The sequence below is a fragment of the Vicugna pacos genome, chromosome 28 (assembly GCF_048564905.1).
Source record: "Vicugna pacos chromosome 28, VicPac4, whole genome shotgun sequence".
In the NCBI taxonomy this organism is placed as follows: Eukaryota; Metazoa; Chordata; class Mammalia; order Artiodactyla; family Camelidae; genus Vicugna; species Vicugna pacos.
In genome coordinates, this window is record NC_133014.1 from 9,620,395 (window position 1) to 9,643,268 (window position 22,874).

General features: G+C 44.2%; 1 protein-coding gene across 2 annotated transcripts in view; it reads right to left on the bottom strand.

The window, feature by feature from the left end:
* Positions 1-300: 300 nt before the first annotated feature.
* NPHP1 (nephrocystin 1) overlaps positions 301-22,874 on the bottom strand; it is a 38,830-nt gene continuing 16,256 nt past the window's right edge. For both annotated transcript variants that reach the window (XM_072951447.1, XM_072951446.1), the window contains exons 11-20: positions 22,445-22,573; positions 18,279-18,353; positions 16,449-16,559; positions 15,330-15,412; positions 13,446-13,522; positions 12,387-12,486; positions 6,624-6,736; positions 4,529-4,602; positions 2,670-2,714; positions 301-1,130 (exon numbers count right to left, since the gene is read on the bottom strand). In XM_072951447.1, the coding sequence (XP_072807548.1) occupies positions 858-1,130; positions 2,670-2,714; positions 4,529-4,602; positions 6,624-6,736; positions 12,387-12,486; positions 13,446-13,522; positions 15,330-15,412; positions 16,449-16,559; positions 18,279-18,353; positions 22,445-22,573 (1,080 nt within the window). In that variant the 3' untranslated portion in view covers positions 301-857. The remainder of the gene's footprint in view (positions 1,131-2,669; positions 2,715-4,528; positions 4,603-6,623; positions 6,737-12,386; positions 12,487-13,445; positions 13,523-15,329; positions 15,413-16,448; positions 16,560-18,278; positions 18,354-22,444; positions 22,574-22,874) is intronic.

The window sequence follows — 22,874 nt, forward strand, 5'->3', positions numbered from 1 at the left end:
TGGTCTGCCTGGCTGGTTTCTTCTGCAATAATACAGGGGGAAAAAAACCCCCCAAAAACTCAGTGCCGACACCCTATTGTAGTTGTGCGGCTTAACCCAGTTAAATGAGAACACACAGCAGGCACTCAATAAACGCCAGCTGCGCTGATATCATTAACAGCGAGGGTCTGGGGCCATTTACCCGCAGTGACAAGGTTACCAGAAATGCAACAAAGTCTGTTCTTTGACAGGGGGGTGGGTTAGCTTATCCCTCAAAGCCTGGAAGTTTGTTTTTTTTTTTAAAAAAGAGCACTTATAATATGAGCTTGAGAAGGCAAAACTAGATTCTGCTTTATTTTCTAGTAAGAATAAACCACATTCAAATATTAGACTGAATTAAGCAATTAATAACTTTCTCAAATAGATTACTCTGATCTCCCCTTCATTTCATTTCACAATATACATGTTATTAGCAAAAATCATACATTTATACATTCTGGATCCAAGACTCTTCTCAGATCTATCATTTGCAAATATCTTCTCCTGTTCTGTGGGCTGCATTTTCACTTTCTTAAATAATCATAAATTTAGCTTTTGATAGTATCTTGCTTTTATACAAATCTATAGGCAACTTAAATTTGTGAGTTAGTTTCTGAAAAAAATTCTCTTTAAATTTAGATATAACAGAATTCCTTATAAAAGTGTCTTTTATTATGTTAACACATATTCAAATTAATAAATATTTCTTACAGAATGTGGCCGGTACCAAAAAGAATAAAGCCTGTTATACTGTGACAGTTACTTCTGGTTTTGTCACTTTACTCAGGTCATTGTGGAGGGCCCATCAGGTCCTGTGGGGAGGGTCAGGACCACCACTGTCAGGTCGCGATCTTTCTGATTTCACCCAAGAAGTCATAGGTCTGCTCTGAGATGTCAAAAGGCTCATGGATTCCCTCGGGCGACAGCAGAGCTTGGAGGGCACCCTCGTTCTCTTGGTTCTGCTTGAGGAAGCCGGCGATGACCTTCCAGCGGGCGGCCTCGGTCTCTTCTTCCGCCCATCTGAACGGGGGCAGGAGTGTGGAGTGGAGGAGGGGGAGCGCGCAGTCGTGGTAAACCAGGAGAAACACAGCCTTCAGGAACTCCCTGTCTCTCTGGGAAAACACCAGCACCACCAGTGGTTGTGAATGGACCACGTCATTATTTTTCAAGTGTTAAGTTCTATGAGCTCTGGTAACTAAAAGCTGTCTAAGGGGCGGGATGGCGGTGCCATGAGCGCCTGGCAGGTGATCAGCTCTGAAGCCGATGCTCAGTCAGGACCCGGCTCCCTCTGACGTGGAACCAGAGGAGCCACCAGAGCAGAGACAAGCAGTTCTCTCGGGGGGTCTGAGAGGCTCCTTGAGACCAGGGTGCCCTCTGAGCTCCACTGAGAGTGCCTCAAACATTCCATCAAAGAGACTGGGGCGCTGAAGCCTAATTCTGGGGACAAGGGTGCAGCTCCAGGTGAACATAACTAAGACACCATGTGAAATCGACTGTATCACTGAATTAGGTCAAGGTGTTCCAGGAGAAGGGTAGCAAGTGCTCTGCATGAAATCCAGAGAGAGGAGCCCCGGGGAGTAAGATGTGATGGACAGTCGGGGTGGGAATCTCAGCCCGCGCAGCACCTGCACAGAGACACGGCCTCTCCAGGCACACCACGTGTGCAGGGGCAACTTCTGCAGGCCAGAGCCCAGCGCCTGCCCGCTGCTGAACTAGAACAGCATTAAACCTTCCAGCTCTAGCAAAGGTCAAGTGTAGAGGGCACTGGTCAAATGGAAGCTCCAAGAAGGATACAATATATATGCATCCCCCCACCAATTTTTAGGGTCTTTAGTTTGCTTATTCTCCCATGTCCCTTGAGCATAATTAAAAATTCAGATTAGAAGTCCGAAAATTATGGACCATGGGCCCAATGCAGCCCTGCTTTTTTTTTTTTAATAAATAGTTTTATAGAAAATAGCCCTGCCCAGCTGTTCATGTATTATCAGTAGCTGCCTTGTGTTACGAGGGCAGAGCTGAGACTTTGTGACAGGGCCCACGTGGCCTGCAAAGCCAAAAATATCTACTCTCTGGTCCTTTACAGAAAAAGTCTGCCAAGCCCGGACCAGAGCAGTCAAGCCCCGACTCACTGATGCCTGCGAGTCCTGCCTGGTGATGCCCATGCTCCCCGGCACGGTCAGCACCGCCACGCGCTTGACGTGTGCTGTGGCTTAAGCCTGTTTTCTTCTTCCTTCTCTTCACCCGAGATGGACTTTGAGAGCTAGGGGAGTTTTTTGTTTTTTTCCTTTTTTTTAATTGAGGTATAGTCAGATACAGTGTGTCAGTTTCTGGCGTACAGCATAATGTCTAGGGGAACTTTTTTAAATGAGAGAAATCTGATCGCCAACTGGGACACTTTGGCTTAGAAATTTCCCGTCAATTAAATAAAACTGAGTGACCTGAAATGACTTGATCAAGTGTTTCTTTTTACACTAGGAATCGATCACCCACGCCCTTTTTCTAAGGGGTCTCTGCAACCATAATAACACAGTTTAACTGTTAAGAGGGATTACGATTGTGGCTACTTGAGCTAAAAAAAGGAGACATGATCAGAATCTGAAGCAAATACTGAGCACTGCACACATGAGGTTCACTGTGGACAAGCACATTACCTTCTCCGATCTTTTTAATGTACTTTCTTTCTCAGCCCAGGAGCTCTAAAAAGCAAACAGAAATATTACATTAATCCAAGTATTCACAAGTCTTTGCCACACTCTGCAACTTCACCCTGTAACTAAATGGACAGACAGGGTTAAAAACGCTGTTCAGGGCACGTGTAAGAAGTCAGTCTCTCATCAGGCATCAATTGCTAATGACCCAGAACCAAACTGACAAGGTGGGATGTAAGCCCATGATTCTTACAAGTCAAACTAATTTAAGAACAGAATTAGTGAGACACTAACACATCCATGCACACTGCACCAACATAACACCTGAACAATAAAATAGTATTAAGCTTTCAGGTAAGACAGTCGTGAAAAAGGAAAGCTCTGCCAAATCCCACACTTCTCTGCAGTTCTGTCTGCCGAGGTGATGACGGTGTTCAGGGTGAGATAAAATAAAGCACAGCTTTGCTGGTAAACATTTCCCATCTGTCCACAAGCTTTCACAAAAGCTTCTTTAAAGAAATACAAAATCCAGAGTTCAGTTAACCCCACAGAACTATGAACCGAAGACCTGTCAATGCCCGGCAGGATGCCTTAGCCACAGTGGGCTCCCGTGAAATGTTTGTTGAATGAATCAATGTATGTATGTTTTGTATAATGAATAAATGTTAGGATACTGATGACTTTACAGGGAAAGAGCAATTCTGCATTACTAACTCCAGTGCCAACTGAACTTGTCTGAAATTACGGCTAATTACATGCTGTGAGTATTTTCTTACATCTTTTTGCTAAAAACCTCATCTTTACTGTTGACACCCCCTCCCCAGTGCAACTATCACATGAAATCAAAGGTGAATAAGCATCCTTGTAGATATCTGCTTCCTCTTCCCACTGCCCCAGGCCCGTACGACCTCCCCTCTTACCAACAGGAGTCACCTCCCAGCACAGCCCCCGGCCCCCTGCCCCACACGCGTGCTTTTCTACCTCTCTGTGCTGTCAGGCATTTTCCTAAAGCAAAAGCCTTCACGGACTGCCCACCACCTACCACAAAATGAGACTCAGACCAACCCTGACCGTCTAGAGATGACATTCGACGGGCCACCCTGGGTCACCGTCCTTCTCAAGAACACACTCTAGTCCTTCCTGCCTCAAAATGTTTGCTCACGCTGACCCCTCCACCTGCACTGTCTTCCACCCCCAGTGCAGCAGGTCCAAACCTGACTTGGCCCCCAGCCTTTCATTAGGTCCATCTCACCCAGGACCTCTTTAATCAAATGCCTCATTTGCTGCTGCCTTTAACCCTCGAGGACCTGGATTATGCACCCCTACTGCGCTCATGTTATCTGAGCACTTGCCTTGCAGGCGCAGAAGGTCTCCCAATATTTGTTGAGTCTGATGCTTAAGCTGAACTTTATGAAGCTGCCATTTTTGAAGGCCAAAAAAAAGGCTAAAAATTAGAGATTTCAGATGGTTCAACCTCATATCCAACTGCTATTTTATACAGCACATAACATATGTCGAATAAAAATAAAAATAATATGCATGTCCTGTTTCTCCCCTGAATACTCAGTCAATTTATCTAACAAAGCACTTTGGATTTTTGCGCTTAGAACACAATCAATGGCCATCTTAAGCCATGCAATAGTGAACCCAGCTTCCGGGTCAGGCAAGGCCCCGGGGAGGTAACAGTCACAGTGGGGAAGGAAGGCAAGACCAAGTTAGCTGGACGGAGGACAGGGCTCAGAAGACATCATCCACGTAGAGAAGGAAAAGAACTCAGAGCAGGTGTCAGAACTCACTACCGCGGTGTGTTTAACCGCTTCCAGGACCCATCGGGTCTCCACCGTGATGCGCACACTACCCACCCTGAGTGCATCCATGAGGTCAGGCTGCTCTAAGAGCTTGGGGAAGGTGGCCAGCACAGGATTACTAATTAAATCTGAAATACAAGAGGACAAAAAGCATTTCAAATAAAGTTCACCCACTGTATCTGACTACAAGAGACATAAAAATTCATATTAAAATTACTGCACTACATGATCTGTCGATGACGCATTCTGCTCACTTTAATCTCTAGGCGGGCTCAGAGCTGTCCCCTCCATCTCCTCCTGCCCCTACGCCCGCACCCCGGGGGGTTCTGATGAGCCTGTACCAAGCAGACGGGGCAGTAAAGCAGCTCTGAATGGAGTAGGACCAGAAAATTTTGTTTTTCTTTCTATGTTTTTTTTTTCAGCCTCTCTTTCCTCCTTATGACTTAAGTGTGTTGTGTTAAGAGGAATTAGGAGGCACCCATCCTCTGGCAAGGCTGAGCAGGAACCAGGAAGCACCAAGGGAGAGGAGGTGGAGGGTGGGCGGCTCAGGCCCAACTCCAGGTCACCACTGCTCAGGGGAGGACCCCCGTCTGGGGCCACCGGATGGCGATGGATGAGATCAGAAGGAATCCGGAGTTGGGGATCCTGGCCACGTGCCTAAGTCCTGCGCAGGAGAACACTGCTATCTCTCAGTCAATAGAGGCACGAGGAATTCTGTCCAAAGAGCCCTGGAAGGACACTTCAGAAACAGCAAGGGCAGTAAACTCTAGAATCACGTGTCCTTGGCAGAGAAAAATCCTTTCTCTAGATCTTACTAGGTTTATTCCGATGCTCAGACTCCAATGAAGTCAACAATTCTGAGTAGCTTTTCCCTTACCTAGAGGAAAACTAGTAAATCTTATCTTCTTTAAGAAGACATAGCATTCATGAAGTTTTTTAGAGTCATCCCAATAAATTCAAACACAAGTGATGATGAAAAGGCTTGAACCGTGCTCCCTTTAGCTATGATTACTCCCTGAGAGATGCTGGTGCTGCTTTGACCTTGAGTTCCAGTTCTACCTACTTGCCCAGGTGGTAAGTCCCCGGGAGAGGACTCCTGTCCAACCACGGCCTCTCCTTGTAAGCGAGGATGGTCCTTCATGGGGCTCTTCCTCGGCTCCAGCCGCGCTGGCCTGCTTTCCGTTCCAGCCCCTCCAAGGCACTGAGCTTTACTGGCCCTGGGTCTTCAGGTGTGTTGGCCCCTCTATCCAGAAAGGACCCCCCTTTGCCCGCCTCCCCCACATACCTAACTCCTCTCTTGGTCTTACCATCTTAAATATTACTTCCCTCACTCTACACAGGAACTCTGGTCTTCCTGGTGTGTGCTCTTATTGTGTTTTCCTTCAGAACACTTAAGCTTAAAAAGGATAATTCACGCAATTTTGTGTTTGAAGTCTGCTGTCCCACCAGGGCAGGGATGTCGGTACCGGTCTCTTTCATTCCTGGGCCTAGCACAACGCCGGCGTCGAGCAGGCACTCACCACACACCGGCGTACCGATGTACTGAATTCAAAGAATTTCCAGTAAAATTAAACTTTCTTTTTTGGGGGAGGCAATTCTTACAACGCATGCCTATCTCTTTGCAGGTTCAATCATGTGTGACAACTCGATTTTTTACAATTACTTTTTAACATTTTACTTGGAAAAAGTTTCAAGCTTACAAAAAAGTTCTAAGAATAAAAATAGAACATCTTTCTGTCTCTTACCTGGATTCACCGATTTTACTCATTTTTAAACTTCGTAAGTTAAGAACCAGTTATTCTGGGTAATTTTGGTGTCTACCCCAAAAGATGGTATACGTATTACACACATGGGACAGCCGTTATTAAAGAATTAACGGGACAGATGATTATAGCTGAGTTTCAGGATCTCCAGAATCTGAGACGTGAAAGCATGTATACTGTTAAAGGAGGGAAAATGTACTAAGCTCACACAGGATGCACACCGGGCGCAGTGCTTCGCGCCTGAAGTCCTTTATGGACAGTGACACTATTCTGCATATTTTATTCCATATGTCACCCTCAGAAGAGACGGCAAGGACTGCATTTACTTAGAGCAAGCGTGATGTGAGCTCTGCATCGTGTGTTAGGGAAACGCGAGGGCCTCTCACCAGCACTGTCAGGGCTCGTCCTGTCTCTCAGGAGCACGTCACCAAGAATCTGGCGATAAAATATCAACAAGTGAACGGAGCACATACTTCCGATTAACGTTTCTGGCAGGAGGCTATTAAAGAAGAAAAAAATGTACTCATTAAACAATTCCCTACAATCCCAGCCTAACGGTGCTTTTTTTTTAATTCCTATTTTTGATTGAACTGTAGTTGATTTACGTTAGTTTCAGGTGTACAGAAAGCGATTCAGTTATACGTATACATACATACATTTTTTTTCAGTTTCTTTTCCATTATGGCTCATTACAAGAAATTGAATACAGTTCCCTGTGCTATACTGCAGGTCCTTGTGGTTTATCTAGTTTATCTATAGTAGTGTGTATTTGTTAATCCCAAACTTCTAATCTACCCCTCCCCCTGTTTCCCCCTGGTAACCAGTTTGTTTTCTTTGTACCCTATGGTGTTTTTCTTTTTTATGTGTACCCTTATTACTTTAATGGATAGTTCCAAGTTTTACTTTATTATTGAAAAAAGTTCTAACAATTTCAAGAAAAATTTCCACTATAAATCGGCTACATCAAACTTCAGAAAACTTCCATTTTCATGTGTCTACTTTCAAGTCGTTACTCTGTGTTACCATTCCTGTCCCTCCATTTCAGCATATATACCCACGCTACATGTCAAATAAAAAAGAGAAGTCGTCAATCATGTGTTTTAGAAAGAATGGGGCTAGTCAGCTACAAGTTTTAACAAAGCCACCCCGTTGCCACCCCACCTGATGTGACGAATGCAGAGGAAACACGAGTTTACAGCTCATGGCGCTGGGCGGAGCGCAGGAGGGTGTGGTGGACCTAGCTGAATTCTGACTTTGCTACCTCCTAGCTATGTGACTTCGGGCTGATTATTTATTCTCCTTGTGTTTTGGTTTCTTCATTTGTAAAACACAGTCATACCTGCATCTCAGAAGGTTACTAAAAGGATTAAAATGAAGTAAATGTGGAATGCTTAATGCAACGCCTGGTCCACAGAAAGGGCTCAGAAACAAAAAAAATTTCAATAATGAAGTTAAGTTGGTAACAGTTTAAAACAGATTGTGAGAACTTTATGATGTTGTATGTAATTCACATGGTAATCAAGAGAAAAAACGATAGAATATACACAAAAGGAAAGGAAAAGGGAGTCAAAATGCATCACTACAAAAAAATCAATTAAAAGGAAGGCATATGGGAGGAAATGCGGGATGAAACATATTAACACGTACAGAAAACAAGTAACAACATGGCAGTACTAAGTTTTTCCCTGTCACTAGTTAATGTAAATGGATTAAACTCTCCAATCAAAAGACACAGACTGGCAGAATGGATAAAAAACAGGATCCAACTATATTCTATCTACAAGAGACTCCCTTTAGATCTAAGGACACTCATAAGTTGAAAATGAAAGGCTAGCCAAGGATATTCCATGCAAATACCAAACAAAAAAGAGCAGGGGTGGCTCTATTAATATCAGACAGACTTTAAGCCAAAAAGCTGTTACAAGAGACAAAGAAGAATATTATACAATGATAAAAGGGTCAATTCATCAAGAAGATACAGCAATTATAAACACACACAGCAAACATTAGGGCTCCTTGATACACGAAGCAAACACTGACAGAACTGAAGAGAGAAACAGACAGGTGTACAGTCACAGTAGGAGACTTCAATCCCCCACTTCCAATAAGGGACAGAACACCGGACAGAAGATCAGTGAGAAGAAACCTGAACGACACCGTAGACCAACTGTGACTGACGGCCAGCCACAGACACCGCCCAACAGCAGGCTATGTATTTTCCTCAGGTGCACGTGGGGCATTCTCTAGGACTGCCATAGTTTAGGCCACAAAACAAGTCTTAACAATTTAAAAAACAAATCATACAAAGTATGTTTTTTCTTTTTTTTCTCCCAAAGCATCTTTTCTGATCACAATGGAATGAACCTAGAAATCACTAGCAGAAGGAAAACTGGAAAATTCATAAATATGTGGATATTAAACCACATACTTTGAAGCAACCAATGGCTCAAAGAAGAAACCACAGGGAAATTAGGAAACATGTTGAGACAAAGTGAAAACACTGCACAGATACGCGGGCGGTGCAGTGGAGGCAGCGCTAAGAGGGAACATTTACAGCTGCAAATGCTTACATTAAAAGAGAAGAAAGATTCCAAACAACAACCTAACTTTACACTTTAAGGAACTAGAAGAGAAAAACAAAAGCAGGATATAAAATCAACGTACAAAAATCAGTCACGTTTCTATACACTAACAATGAACACTTGGAAAAGGAAATTAAAACAGTTCCATATATAATAGCATCCAAAGAGAGAAAATACTTGGGAATAAAAAAAAAACAGAAACACAATTTCAATATTTAGATTTCAAAATAATAATCTGGAAACATGACAAGGGACATACTTTAAAACCTTGACATCTGGTGCACACTACTTACCTGGGACATACCGAGCACAAGCGTTAACCTTAGCAAATACTCTAGAAAATGTCTTCAATCATTCTGAACTCACATTTTCTAAGTGTTATTTTTAGAAATACAGGGACTCTGTCATTAAGCATGAAAGATGACCATAGAGGAAATCTCAAAAGCCTTGCAAACAATGTCTTCTGTCGAAGAGGAAGATGTCTTTGGGCTAAGAAAAACCACCTGAAATTAAAAGAGACTTTAACTTTTGGAATTGAATCCTTTATTTTAATTTCTAGGATGAGAATTTTAGAAGAGAAAATTCATCACAGAGGTAAGATCCAGGCTTCCAGGAAGAAAATAGAAAATAGAACGTGACCCTTACGATGGTGCAGGAGCCATGGGTCCCCATGGGTAGCTTCGGGGAATTTGGATAAGTACCCTTGACCGCTTCCTAACCATTGCATTTATAGAATCACCCCAAAATGCAAGATGGATTCTCTCAGCATAGTGACATTCATATACAGCATTTGGTACACAGAGCCAGAAATCACCTTTTCCCAACCCTGCTAAAATTCTGTCTGGTATGTGCCTGACCTAGGCTGCAGGGGACACTTGAGCTGCCTGGAGGCCACCACCTGCCTTCTCGGTGTTCACGCTGTGATTCCTACAACCTGCCCGCTGGCCTGCGGCTCGTGTGGGCAGCATTTCAGCTGCATGCCCAAACTTATGTCTCATGCTGAAAAACAGCCATTAATTTTGCTAGGGGAAGGGGTGGAAGCTTCCTTCCATTCTTCCCTCCCCTGCTCTCACAGAGCCGCCTGCTCTATCTGTCGGGCAGGCACCGCGTCCAGCCTGCAGGAGAGCCCTGCAGTGCCGGCCGCCTGGGCCCTCCCTTCCTGCTGGCACCTCCCCACGACGGAGCCAACGCTGCTAGCTCTTTATTAGCGTTTCCTTTAGGGAAATCCTTTGATTTTGCCAAACCCAAGATGACCAGAAAGCTCGGAGCTGAAGAAGGAAAAATATATTACTTCTGACCTCATAGACAGACAAGCAAAGTGCAATGAACATACATTTATAGTAACTTCATACGCAGGGACATAGCCTACTTCTATAGACCAGTGTTTCTCGGTATTCAGAACCAGTGCACTGGGAGTCTGGGCCCAAATTCAGGGCTTTCCCTCAGCAGGGGCTTAAAAGCACATGTTTGGCCAGATCGCATCAAGTTAAACCCCATCAAAACACAGCTCCCAAATCAGAAAGGCAAGTCTCAGTGACACTGAAGATCTATTTGGTCCCTCTGCCATCTCAGCTGAGAGGTCGACACGATCACATAAAAGCAGACCCATGGCAGGACTCAGGTGCTGCTTCCTAGGGAAGGAAGATGAGTGTACAGTGACTCCTCCGCATCTTCACAGGGCTCCTGACATCCAAAGGACACACGCGGAGGACTGCTAGCAGGTGAGAGGGCAGGAAGAAGCCGACCGGCAAGGATACTGGGCAAACTGGGCACTGACACAGATCACACCTGGGCTTCCCGCCCTTGGCCCTGCCTGCGTTGGTGTCTGTCCCGAGGCGTAACAAAAACAGTCCCTGCCATTTCTCCTTTAAGCAGAGAAATTTGGCTAAATAAATATGAAGTTCTTAAGCAAGAGAGAGTGGGGACAGGTGTGGAGGGTTGGTATCATCACTGGCCTTCTTTCCCACCCACTGCAGGAGGCCACGGAGAGGAGATGGAGAGGAATCAGTTCTGCCCCAGTCCCCACCTCCAGGGCGTGCAGGCTCAGGGCAGTGATGCCCCAAGTTGCATCTCATCCTGAACCCACAGCACAGCCCGTGGCCCTCCCTGCAGCCAGGCCCGGGGCCTCTGGCTTCACCGAGCCCATGGTCTGTCTCTGGGAGAGCCTGCCTGAGGCTGTGGTTGGACCAGCGGTCCCGGCAGTCCACACTTCTGCATCATGCGATGCAGCGGCAATGTCAAGACAGCGCTCCCGTCTCTCTCTGGGCTCAGGGAGGAGAGGGGAGCACATGCCAGGACAAGGCAGGAGGAGCCAGGGACAGCAGGGGGCAGAGCGGAGCTCCTGACGAGAACACTTTTACACTAGCACAAACATCTCTACTTTGAAATCATTTCACAGACATTTTCTGGGTGCCTACTGTATGCTATAACCAACGAGGGCCTCGGCTCCTGAGGTCAGGGGAGTGGGGAACAAGGACTCAGGACCCTTTTTTAAGAACCCAGCACGCAGAAGAGCACCCATCGCCCTGGGAGAAGGGGGCCTGCCTACTGACCTCTGCACACCCAGTCCGACCTGGTCTCTAGGCTGGAAAGCGCATCTGCAAACCAGTACTTGGGGCCAAAGAAACAGTGCTAAGAGCTGCACTTGAAAGACACACTGGGCTTTGGACTCTCGGAAGCTTATCAACGAGAGGATGGAGCGGCGGGAATGAGGCCAAGCAGGATTTTGGCTTCTCTCTTACAAAGACGGCTACTGTGCTGCTTTTTTAAAAATCTTGAAAAATAACAATTGTCCAAGGAAAGATTTACCAAAAAAGGGCATTTATAGGCTCTATGGGCATCTAGGGGAGAAAAAGCCAAGAGAATGAACATTACCCATGAGCACATTATTAATGGCTATTGAAAGATTTAACTCTTCATACTATAAATAGCAGACACATTCCAGTCCTAGAGATAAGCACAAGGGCTGTTGAAACTGAGCGCACGATCCAGAGCCAGAAAAGCAATCACTCACAGAGGGGTGCCGGCTCCTGCTTCTTGACAGCGCGAGCGCAGCACAGGGCACGTGGGGCCGTTCCGATGCCTCAGTCTCTGTCCCCAGGTTGCACTCTTCCCTCCACACCCCACCTCCCATCCACTGTGTGCGCTCCATGCCTTCCAAACCTTCCAAGCCTATTTCCAGTCCCCTCGGTCTTACCAGCTACATAGCACATCCTCATCTGAACAAACTTTATGACAGCTGCCATTCTATTTCTGTTTATCCATATGTATGGTAACAATTATAGTAACACATCATTGTGGTGGATGCGTTTCACCGTGTGCCATGCGTTATAAAACTAGCTCAGTACTTCATATGTTTTCTTTTCATTAAATCTCTTTACAGCTTTATGGTGTTCCCTGTCTCTCTACTTTACAGCTTTCCCCATCTCTCTGTTGATCTTTGGCAGAGGAATTAGTGAGGGAAAAAAACTAACAAAAGATGACCAAGCAAGGGGAGAAGCCAGAAGCAGAGACGATCTACAAATGCTGAATGACCCCAAGTTCAGACAAGTAAAAGCAGGTACCAACCTTAGCATGTTTCTTGATCTTCCGTTCAAAGATCTTAGTTTTACTAGAAGTTGAGGCCGCCTTCTCATTGTCATCATCTGATGGAAAACACTACTGTGTGCTTTAAAAAAAATTAAAAAATAAATCTCTAAACTTTAAGGGTGTAGGCAGTGAATATAATAAAAGAGTATTTTACATAAAAAATTTCATATAAAATAAAACATAGTTCTTCAGCACCAATGGTGCTGAATCGTATGAAAGGCAGGGGTCACTCATAACCCCTAAGTGAGCTGGTAAGAGTATGATGCCTCCTCACGTCCTTCCTAAGGTACCCAGCTGGCCCCCCTCCAGCTGCCACTACATCAGACGCTCTGACAGCATCACCGCTGCCAGATTACAAAGAAAAGGGGAGTTTGAAGAGCATGTCTGACTCCAGGCAGAACCAACTGCCTCTGACTCCAGGTGGAACTAACTGCATCCCAGACCCCAGACGCCCTCCCGTCTCAGGAAGGCGGGGCTGGCATCACGGGGCGGCAGCAGTGCTGCGTGTCCTAAACCAGGAAGCGAGGAGAAGGAGGTCTGAGGCGCAAGAGGGGGCTTTCAAAGCTGCCGGGCTTTGAGCTCCAAGAGGCAGGGGCCGTACCTGTCTAATTCTCCATTTTCCTGCCTTCTAGCACAGCGCCTGGTCAACGAACACCTCAAAAGACTCTCAATATTTCTGGAGGGCAACGTGGCACGTATATCACGATTTCAAATGTCCACACCCTGTGCCCTAGCGATACGCAATCTCTGAGCTGGCCTATTCAGTTAATTCTGGGGCCCGGTGTTCAATGCAAAGGGACGGACGCAGGGTCCTCAGGCTTCCTGCCTTCCTACGTTGGAGTCTCCTGTGTGCTCCTGAGAAAATTAGCACTTCGATAAAAATGATGCAGATTGTAATATCAAATGATGTATTTTTTAAAAAATGTGAATTCAAGTGAAAAGTGTGAAGCTTATTAAACTAAAGCTATTTTCCCGGATGCATCTTCTGGTTGTTTAATCTTTAAGGACAGGAAAGAAGGTGACACTTAAGTGCAGTACCTCTTCTGGATACTGAAGGGTCCACTTCAACACCTTTTTCATAAGGGGTGCCTCCATTCAGGAAGAGTTCGTAAGTTCTACAAAAGAAATATACGTGGATGCGGATGCACGTTATGGACACTGTGAAACACTGGACTTCATAGTGGAATATCTTACAGCACAAACATTTTATTTATGCCTCACTGGGAAATGAGAATGAAAGTTGACCCTGCCCTCCGTGAGGTCACCATCTCAGTGACTAGAGTCTCTGTCTTAACTATACACTATAGAAAATAAATTTTTCCCCATTAAAATGAGAAAGATTAACTGATGTCATTAAGATGTTTTGACTTTAATGACTTGTGTTATGTAAACGTATTTTTCAAATGTTTCGAATCATTTGAAATTAAGCTATTATTAATTTCTATTATTTTTAAAATATAAAAGTAATGTAGATTGTTGTAAAAAGTTCAAATGGCAGAGTAATGAGAAGTAAAAAAATGAGAAATCTTTCCCCCTCCGTTTCCCCTAGTTCGGCAGCCCCCGTCCTATTTTTTTCTAAGCAAATGCAGCCTCTGAAAGCTGCGTGACATGGGAGTGAGTGTGGAAAGCAGGTCAGAGCCCTCCTTAATCCTGCAGCACCACCCCACCCCTACTCCCCAGAGGCGACCTCGGGCAACAGCTTACACATATGCACACGAGCACAGTTCTCTGTGAGCAGAAGTGGAGCCACAGCACACAGAAGATTCTGCAACTTGCTGTTTTCGTAAAATAATATATATTGGAGATGTTTCTGTAACAATACATAGGCCTGCACCCCATTTGGAAAAAAAAAACCTATCACTTCACTTTAAGAAAAACTGAGTAGATACACTTTTCCCTCCCACTAAGTACAACTAAAAACCCTGAACATTGTTAGAAACAAAAACCAAAAAAATCACAAGAAACGTGGGCTTCTACACTTACAGGGAGTGGGAGGGGGTAGGGGGGTGAGAAAGTGCCCCTCCCCCTCCCACTGGGGTGACGTCAGAGGAGGACGAGTGGACTCAGGACTTTGACGTGACCTGTGGTAAGGAGGCCACGCCTACTGTGTGGTGTCAGTAGAGGTGGAAGGGGAGCGTTATTTGAATCAAGCCTTTAGGGTTACGAACTATGATAATCCCCCATTCTAGAGATGGGGAAGTCGAGGCTTGGAGACATTAAGGAACCTGCTTACAGTTACACAGACAGAGCCAGCACCGCGGCCCTGAATGTCATCATTCCAAACCTGGGATCTTAATAATCATCCTACTGACGTCTGTACCTCTTCCGTGAGTTTCTCATTTACATCCTAGACGTAGATGTTTCGTGTGTGCCCACTTTCAAATCTGGATTGTCTTCTTCGTCATTTTTGAGAGCACTTTTTATATTAGGGATAATAATCTTCTGACTGTTACGTATACACTTCAAATATATTGTAAATATTTGCTTTTTGGTCTTAAATTTGGATTTGTTTACAGGGGCTGCTGGTACAATTTCCATGTAGCACCCACAGAAGAAAGGCAGAGTCACGGAGGACCTAGGGACCCGGCTTTTGCACCCCTGGGAGAGACTCAGGCTGTTTCAGCTCTGTGAAATGGGCTAACAGCACTGGAAGTTACTGAAGGAGTACACTTAGCAGACAGCTGGTGCAGACATCTTTTAAAAACCTCTTCTGTATGTGTCATTTCTTCCAACCCACGATGCGACCAGGCGTACTGCTTCCTTCCACTACCCAAAAGAACACCAAAATCAACACTGAGGGCCCTCTCCTCCCAAGTTCCTGAAATGCTAACAGAACACACACTCTACAGACCTGAGATATCTAGTCTAAAAGATGAATTTCTACAAAATCACCCGTTTGGAAGGAATATATAGCCAACTTACTTTGCTGGAATAGGAATTCCACTGGCATCGAAAAGTTTCAGGAACACCCAGCCACAACTTAATTCTCCTCTTTCACCAGTTGACTAGGAAATAAAAAAGTGTATGAAATCAATGTCTGAGCTAGTCAAATAAACACACACCAAGTTCTTTTCAAAGAAACGAAATTAGTATTTGCCTTTGAACTAAAAAAATTCTTCACAAGAAAATAAAGTGAAATCAGTGAAGTCCCCTTCGACTTGCAGGCCAGATGGTAAAGGCGGGATGGAAAGTAAAAATCTTATCTTGTTAAACTGCCACTTGATGATGTGGCAACTGTCGCTGCTGCTTCTTGAGTGATGTAAACATGCCATAGAAAAATCTCAGATCACATGGACACCACATAAGAGTATGAGGCTGTGTCTCGGTGAGAAATGGAATGGGCCAATTAGATGATCCAAGGGTCTTCCTGTTCAGAACTTTATCCCCACTGCCAACTGTCAAGGCCACCTGGGGGACCTGCCCCTCTCTCCCGTCCTGCTCACCCACAACACATGGATGGATCTGCCTTAAAGAAATGAAAGGCTGGTGTGGCATTAATGTAGTAACAGTCAGCTCTCTGGGTTACCGTGAGGCCAAGGACACACACTGTACCTAACAAGCTGTTGGTAGAATACGGAGACATACAATTACTGTCACAGACCCACACACACTGGTTCAAGAGTTTATATGATGTAAATTAATCCAAGTTTCCGGAGTTCCCTTTATCAAAACTATACTTTGCCAGGTCCCTTAACGAGAACCCCAGTTACACAGTTGAGGGTACCTTGACCCTCTAGACAGAGGGAAAGCCCTGTGCTGGAAAGCAATTGAGCATCTTTTATCACTTTCTGCAAAGTCCCATCTTTTTCAAATCTACATTCTTTTAAAGCACTAGACTTTACTCAAGCTCTAAATATAAACAAATACACTTTTATTTTAAACACTACTGGAAGAGCAGCGTCATAAGAAATCAGAATCACTGCCATTCTCATTCCTCAAGAGATTAAACTTCTATTACACATAAAAACCTCAATTACTTATCAAAATAAAACTTCCCAATTAACTGTTCTATTAGAAAGCTTCATCTTTCACCGGACATACATTGCGAATATAAGAAATTCCAAGTTCAAATAATATCCCAAGATCTGGAGATGAAGAATTGGACCTGATGAAACAATCACCGTCGAGCAAGCACGGCAAGATGCCCGTAACCTGAAACAACACAGAGAAGTAAAGTGACTGATAGAAGTTAAACACGGGAGGGGGTCAGCTCTATCCATCCGTAAAGGGTTTATGCCTTTGCATCATAATGAAGGTCTTCTATGGGGAACAAAAAGCAGATGGATTGCACTCATCTACATCAATGATTTGAAATTATAAAATGTAACTTTTCTGTTAAAGAAAAACAGCTTTACGTTCACTTACTCTTTGCTTAGAGCAGAGGCTAATGTGAAACAAGTACTGTTCCGAGGTCCTCAGAGGTATCACAAAAATAGTCTCATGTGTGATAAGATATTTGTATTAACCATTGTCCTTCGTGAATGGAACTAAATCATGGGCTGCCCACTCATTTGCTCAGCTTCCCTGAGGCGTGCCTTGGAAAATTTCCCCTCCTTTCCTCTTGCTCATTCCGTTCCCTCTCCCTCGGCAATGGCATCTCTCTTCCTTGCCTAGAAAATCTGACCCACCCTTCAAGGTCTGGTTTCTCTTCTATAAAATCTTCCCTGTGCCTGAGGACGAGAATTAAGCTCATGCTCCTCTGTGCTCCCATGGTGCCTGGAGCCCCAGAACCAGGACATTCTGCCCACGTGACAGTTCTCAACAGCACCCACCCCACGGAGCTGCCCTCAGGCCTCCCCCCGTGCCTGGCATGTGGTTAGGGCTCCGTAAACAGAGGACACTGGTCTTACACATGGATGTGTCTCTTCTCCACTAAATGTAAGCTCTCACTGTACCTAGGAAGAACGCCTCACACCTCACGAACGCTTAATTTCATTCACAAAGTAACACAGACTTATTATTCCTCCCTTCAAACAGTTCGTCTTTATATCCAAGAAAACATGAGAAGATTCTACCCTAACCACTGTGCATACACGGAGATGCACCATCAGAACCGTGGAGGGTGGCGCCCAGCCCCAAGCAGTGCGGTGCCTGGAAGATCAGGCTGGACGCTTGGGAGTCGTGCTCCAGGCAAGCGCGGGTGCACGCAGCACCCCAGTGAGGCGCGGGCTCCTCCCCGCGCCGTGCCTCCCAGTGAACCGCTGTCCTGCTGTCAGATCCCCTGATGCAACAGGAGGTTAACGGGGGCCCCTAGGGTGCAGTGACCCAAGGGAGCTGTGGGGGAGAAGTCATGAGACCTCGGAGGTAGAAAAAAAGTAAAGTAACCGGAACTACACACAATTAATATTATTAAAAGAACCTAAAGACATCCTCGTCTTCACTGGCATCTACGTTAACAACCGGCTCAGTGCTCTGAAGCCACTGGACCTCATTCCAGAGACTTTTTGGTCCCGTCCTGGCAGCACCTGGGTGTGATGTACCAGGTCCCCCTCGCGGCACCCAGGATCTTACCCGAGAATGCACCGCTCTCGTTAGCACAGCTGGAGACGGCACTTGTGAAAAGCACGTCCTAAGTTTTATCCTTCTGCTTTCATTTTCCATGAGAGGGAATTTTCTAGAATTTAACCCTGAGATCCACTGAATGAGATGATTCATAGGAATTACAATTTTGGTGAGTCAGAAACATGAGCAATTTTTATCAAAGTCCACAAGAAACATTAAATCATCTAAAGATTCAAATCTGGCCCCATATATCCTGTGTTAACTATAAATATGTTATTTCAGGGCAACCTCAGGTTAGAAACTGGCCGCGTAATACTTAGCGGGTAAGAGCAGCCCACGTCCCGCCCCCTTCACTCGGCGGCTGCTCACCTGGGGAGAGAAGGCCCACGTCTTGGGCTTTTTAGGTTGCCACGTGGCCCTGACTGTGTGAATGTTGCTCAGAACCTGAAATGAGATTTTCCCATTTGAAACCATACTGTAGAAAGCTCTTTTAAACATCACCATTTCCATGTACCCAAACAGTCAACAGTGCTCTACAGCGTGGAGCAGAGGGAAAGGCGTGTGTTTTACTTCTTACTTTGTGCAATTCCGTAATTTTTTTTTCTTTTTACATCCAGCACACACATAGGTTTTAAGATAATTAACAAAAAGCAAGGATTACAGTACTTAATTATAAAACAAAGAAAGAAATGATAAAACGAATTCAGACTCAGATCTTTGCACTAGTAATAAATTATAGCAAGTGAAATCCCTAATATCTGAGATAGAATAACCAGAAAATTACGTGAAATCTCAGGTACAAGTGACCTTTTAAGACATGTGACCCACAAGAGCATTTTATGTGTAGTCCATGACCCTGCCACCAAGACAGACAATGCTAACAGCTCAGATACAGTTAGTTTTCTTCAAGATCTCTAGGGACATAAATTATATTCTTCCTATAATTTAATGTCTTCTTAAAATTTTATTTTGGAACAAACTTCTATGTCGTGTGCTGGTCTAGTGGCCACAGGTCACTGGTAACTAGAAACAGTGAGGAGGGGAGGAGAGGGGACCAGCAGTCCAGAAGCAGGAGGAATGGTGAAGGGCTGGGGACAGAAGGGAGGTGAGGCTGAGGAAAGACCGAGCCAGCTGGGTGTCTGCCGAGGCTACACAAAGTACACGTCTCTGCCCGTCAGTCTGCTTTAAAGTGAGGGCGTCAACCTCCAGCGCAGACAAGGCTGGTTTGGGGCCCATGCTGCCATCTCTGGCCTGGGCGACACTACCCCCACCCCAGGTGATGATTCTTCCAGAGGGCTTACAGTCTGCAAGTCTTTTTTTACCACCTCCTACCTGCCCTCCCTCAATTGAGGCTTCCAAATCTGGGGCTCAGGCTGTTCACTGTTTACTCCTGTATATAATTTAATGTCTTTAAAATGCTATTGCAAGAAGTTAGTCCTACAAGATGCAAAAAGCAATGGAATACAAAAGGAGCAAAAACTGTACAAAAAAAAAAAAGAGTTCAAGCTCTACAAAGCATGGCCAAAAATGGGTATCTTCCAGAAGAACAGATAATACACAATTTTCATTTTTGATAAAAATATTTTAGTATAGCACTTCAAAAACCAAGCTTTCAAAATAATTAGAAGTCATCCCAAACATGCCATATTAGGTCAAGTTCAATTCACTGCCCTCTCTCCTGTTATTGGGAGGCATCCAGGAGGATCTGATGGGCAGCCAAGTTGTTCCCACACAGCAAGTGACCGTTTCCTCCAATGACTAACATATATGAATTTATTTACCCTTTCTAAAAGAATATATATTCTCAGCCTGGGCTCTTGGCATACAAACCCCTTTTGATTACTACGCAGCGTTTAATGTGAGACTGCATTTTATTTATTCTAAGGTCCCTCTTGGTTTTGCAAACAGGGTTCCCACTTCCAATACCCAGGTGGTCCTCTGCAGTCACTGACTCTCAGATCTCATGCTATTTCTGCTTTTATCTTCTCAGCTTGGAGAAGACTGATTTTGATTCAGGAGTAACTTCTTCTACTTGATAATTTTACATCTTTCTTGAGTCACTGACTCTGAGAGCTAAAAAGGACTTGGCCCAAACATCTCATGACACATTTAAGAAAACTGCTGCTAGAGGTGAGTGACTGGCTCAGAATCATTCTGTTTTCTGCACAAAACCAGAACTCAAGGATGAAGTAATCAATGATTTGAAAAGTTTAGAGATTTTTCCACTTAGCAAACTGCATCAAGAATGTAAAAGGGGGAGAGAGGGTATAGCTCAAGTGGTAGAGCGCATGCTTAGCATGCATGATGTCCTGGGCTCAATCCCCGGTACCTCCTATAAATAAATAATTAAACCAAATTACCCCCCCGCAACCAAAACCAACCAACCAAACAAACAAATACAGCTGTATAAGGACTTCTGCTCAAGATGAATTTATGCTTCAACACAGCTGCTCTGCTCCCAGCATAAAGCAGTGATACTTAAAAAGCCTGAGTAGGACTCCAAAGTGAGGCGCATATTTCAATGGCCCATACACAGAAGAGAAAATCAAAGACTAGGGTGAGACTAAAACTGGGCGTCTCCTGGGCTCTGAGTCTCTCTGAAAAACTAATGGCTGAAAAATCCCCCAATATGTCAAAAGACATTAACCTACAGTTTAAGAAGTCAAGAAAAACCCTAAACAGGATAAACCTCAAACTTTGTTTATAACAAAGCAGATAAATTTCTAAAAACTAAACACAAATATCTTGAAAGCAGTGAGACAGAAACACCACCAAGATGACCCATAGGGGAAAACCAGCCCCGGTGACAGCGGATTGACATCACGGGGGCCAAAGGAAGCGGCACAGTGTGTTCAAGTGCTTAAAGAAAAGACTCGCCAACCCAGAACTTTCTATCTAGTAAAAGTATCCTTCAGGGATAAAGGGGAAACAGGGACATTTCCAAAGGAAAACGAAGACAATTTGCATCTGGCGGACCAATCCTAAAAGGAAGGTTAAAGAAAGCTCTCTAAACAGGAAAAAAAAAAAGATGAAAAAAGAAGAAATCACTGAACATCAGGAAGGAAGGAAGAACAATGGAAAGAATGAAAACAAGGGTAAATACGATAGAGTTTCTAAGTTCTCTAAATTACATTTGATGATTGAAGCAAAATTATAATCCTGTGTGATGTGGTTCTCAATGTACATAGAGGAAATATTTAAGACAATTACAAAGCAGGGAGGGTATACAGGACTAAAGGGTGGCAAGGTTTCTACACGTCACTTGAACAGGAACGGTGACACGAGCAGGCTGCGGGGAGCCACGGAGGTATAAGACAATACCCAGAGCGACCACTAAAAAGCCGTACGCAGGGACCCACTCAACAGCACTGCACACAGCTCAGCATGGCGTTCTAAATCACGCTCAGGCAGCACACAGGAAGACAGAAGAAAGAAAACAGAGGAATGAAAAGACAGGGAACAAAAAGAAAAAATCAAACAGCAGACTCCAAAAGTTAAGACTCCCTCTCCAAGGATCTGCCTGCTTTGGGCTGCTTTTCAGAGCCTCTCAGGGAGCTGCTCTGTGCAGAATACCCAGAATTTACAGTTGTCATCACAGGGCCAGTTGTTCGGAGCGGGGCTTCCTCACTCATGATTGGAAACCGTCTCAATTAGTTTCAATAATAATGCTCTCTATTTGTGACTAGGCTTAGATTTATTAAGGAAGTATTCTTAAGTAAACAGGATGAGTGTGTAACTATGAAATGTACTCTCTAACTCCTCAATTTGGAAATCTGACATAAATTTGTTTCATAAATTAACGGCTATTATTTTTATATAAAATAACATCTAGTATTTTGATATGTTATTCAAAATAAAATTTCAGTCTTTATTTTATGTTCTCGTGTATGAGAACAGGGAGAGGTGTAGCAAAAAATATCAAACCAGATCTCAGGGAAAGAAGGCCATTCATCATCTCCTGCTCACTGGCGACACCTACTGGCTCAGCCGTATCAAACAAACAAACCAATTAATTAAGAATTATTCAAATTCTTTGTCTGGTAGCGGGTAAAAAATATTCTCTTAGGAATCAGAGAGGAACACAATGGAAAAGGACACAGGAAACTTGTAAGGTGATGTAATTCTCCCATCTTGACTGGGATGTTGGTTACGCAGGTGTATGCATCTTCAAAAACGCAATCCTCTACACTTAAAACCTGGACTGTCTGCAATACTAGAAGATGGACATCGGTACCTTTTTTTAAGTGAAAAATCTAAGGCTCGGTGGAGTTAACTGTGATGCATCAACATGACACACTTAGCAACAGAAAGGGCCAGGAGTTAAGTCTATGTCATCTGAAGCCATGTGGTTTGCACACTACCACATATTATTTCCCATATATACTTATACAGACACACACACATAGGGAGAGAGAGGTTGAGAGACAGAGAGAGAAAGAGACAGGCAGACCTCGGCCAGTACATGTTTACTATGTGGCATTAACAAAACATTTTCCCATCCTGGTGTGAACTGGTTTGACTCCCAGTAAGCTCACCTTGTTGCCATCAAATACACAGAGGCGCACGTGTCTGCTGAGAACCTGGATGCTCGATCCTGGAAGAGGAATCATTTTACAGCTCCAGAGGGTCAGAATCAATGAAACACGGCTTGGTCTCGACCTAATCTGAGAGAAAAATTAGTTATTAGAAAAGTTTTACTTTCATGACTTAGAAGAAAAATTCATTTTCAAAGCATCTTTTGTAAATGCTTAAGACAATGTATATAGAGTAAAAAAGAACAAAAGAAAAAGTTTTACACACAAATACACGCAAGAAACGTGTCAACAGCCTGTTTAAATCAAAACCTGAGTTAAAATTTCCATAAATATTTATGTTGAACATATTTGCATTACTTTGTGAAATACAAAAAAAACTGTGATGGAAAGAGCAGTCAGTACAATCCGGTAAAATGCATGACCTGACCAT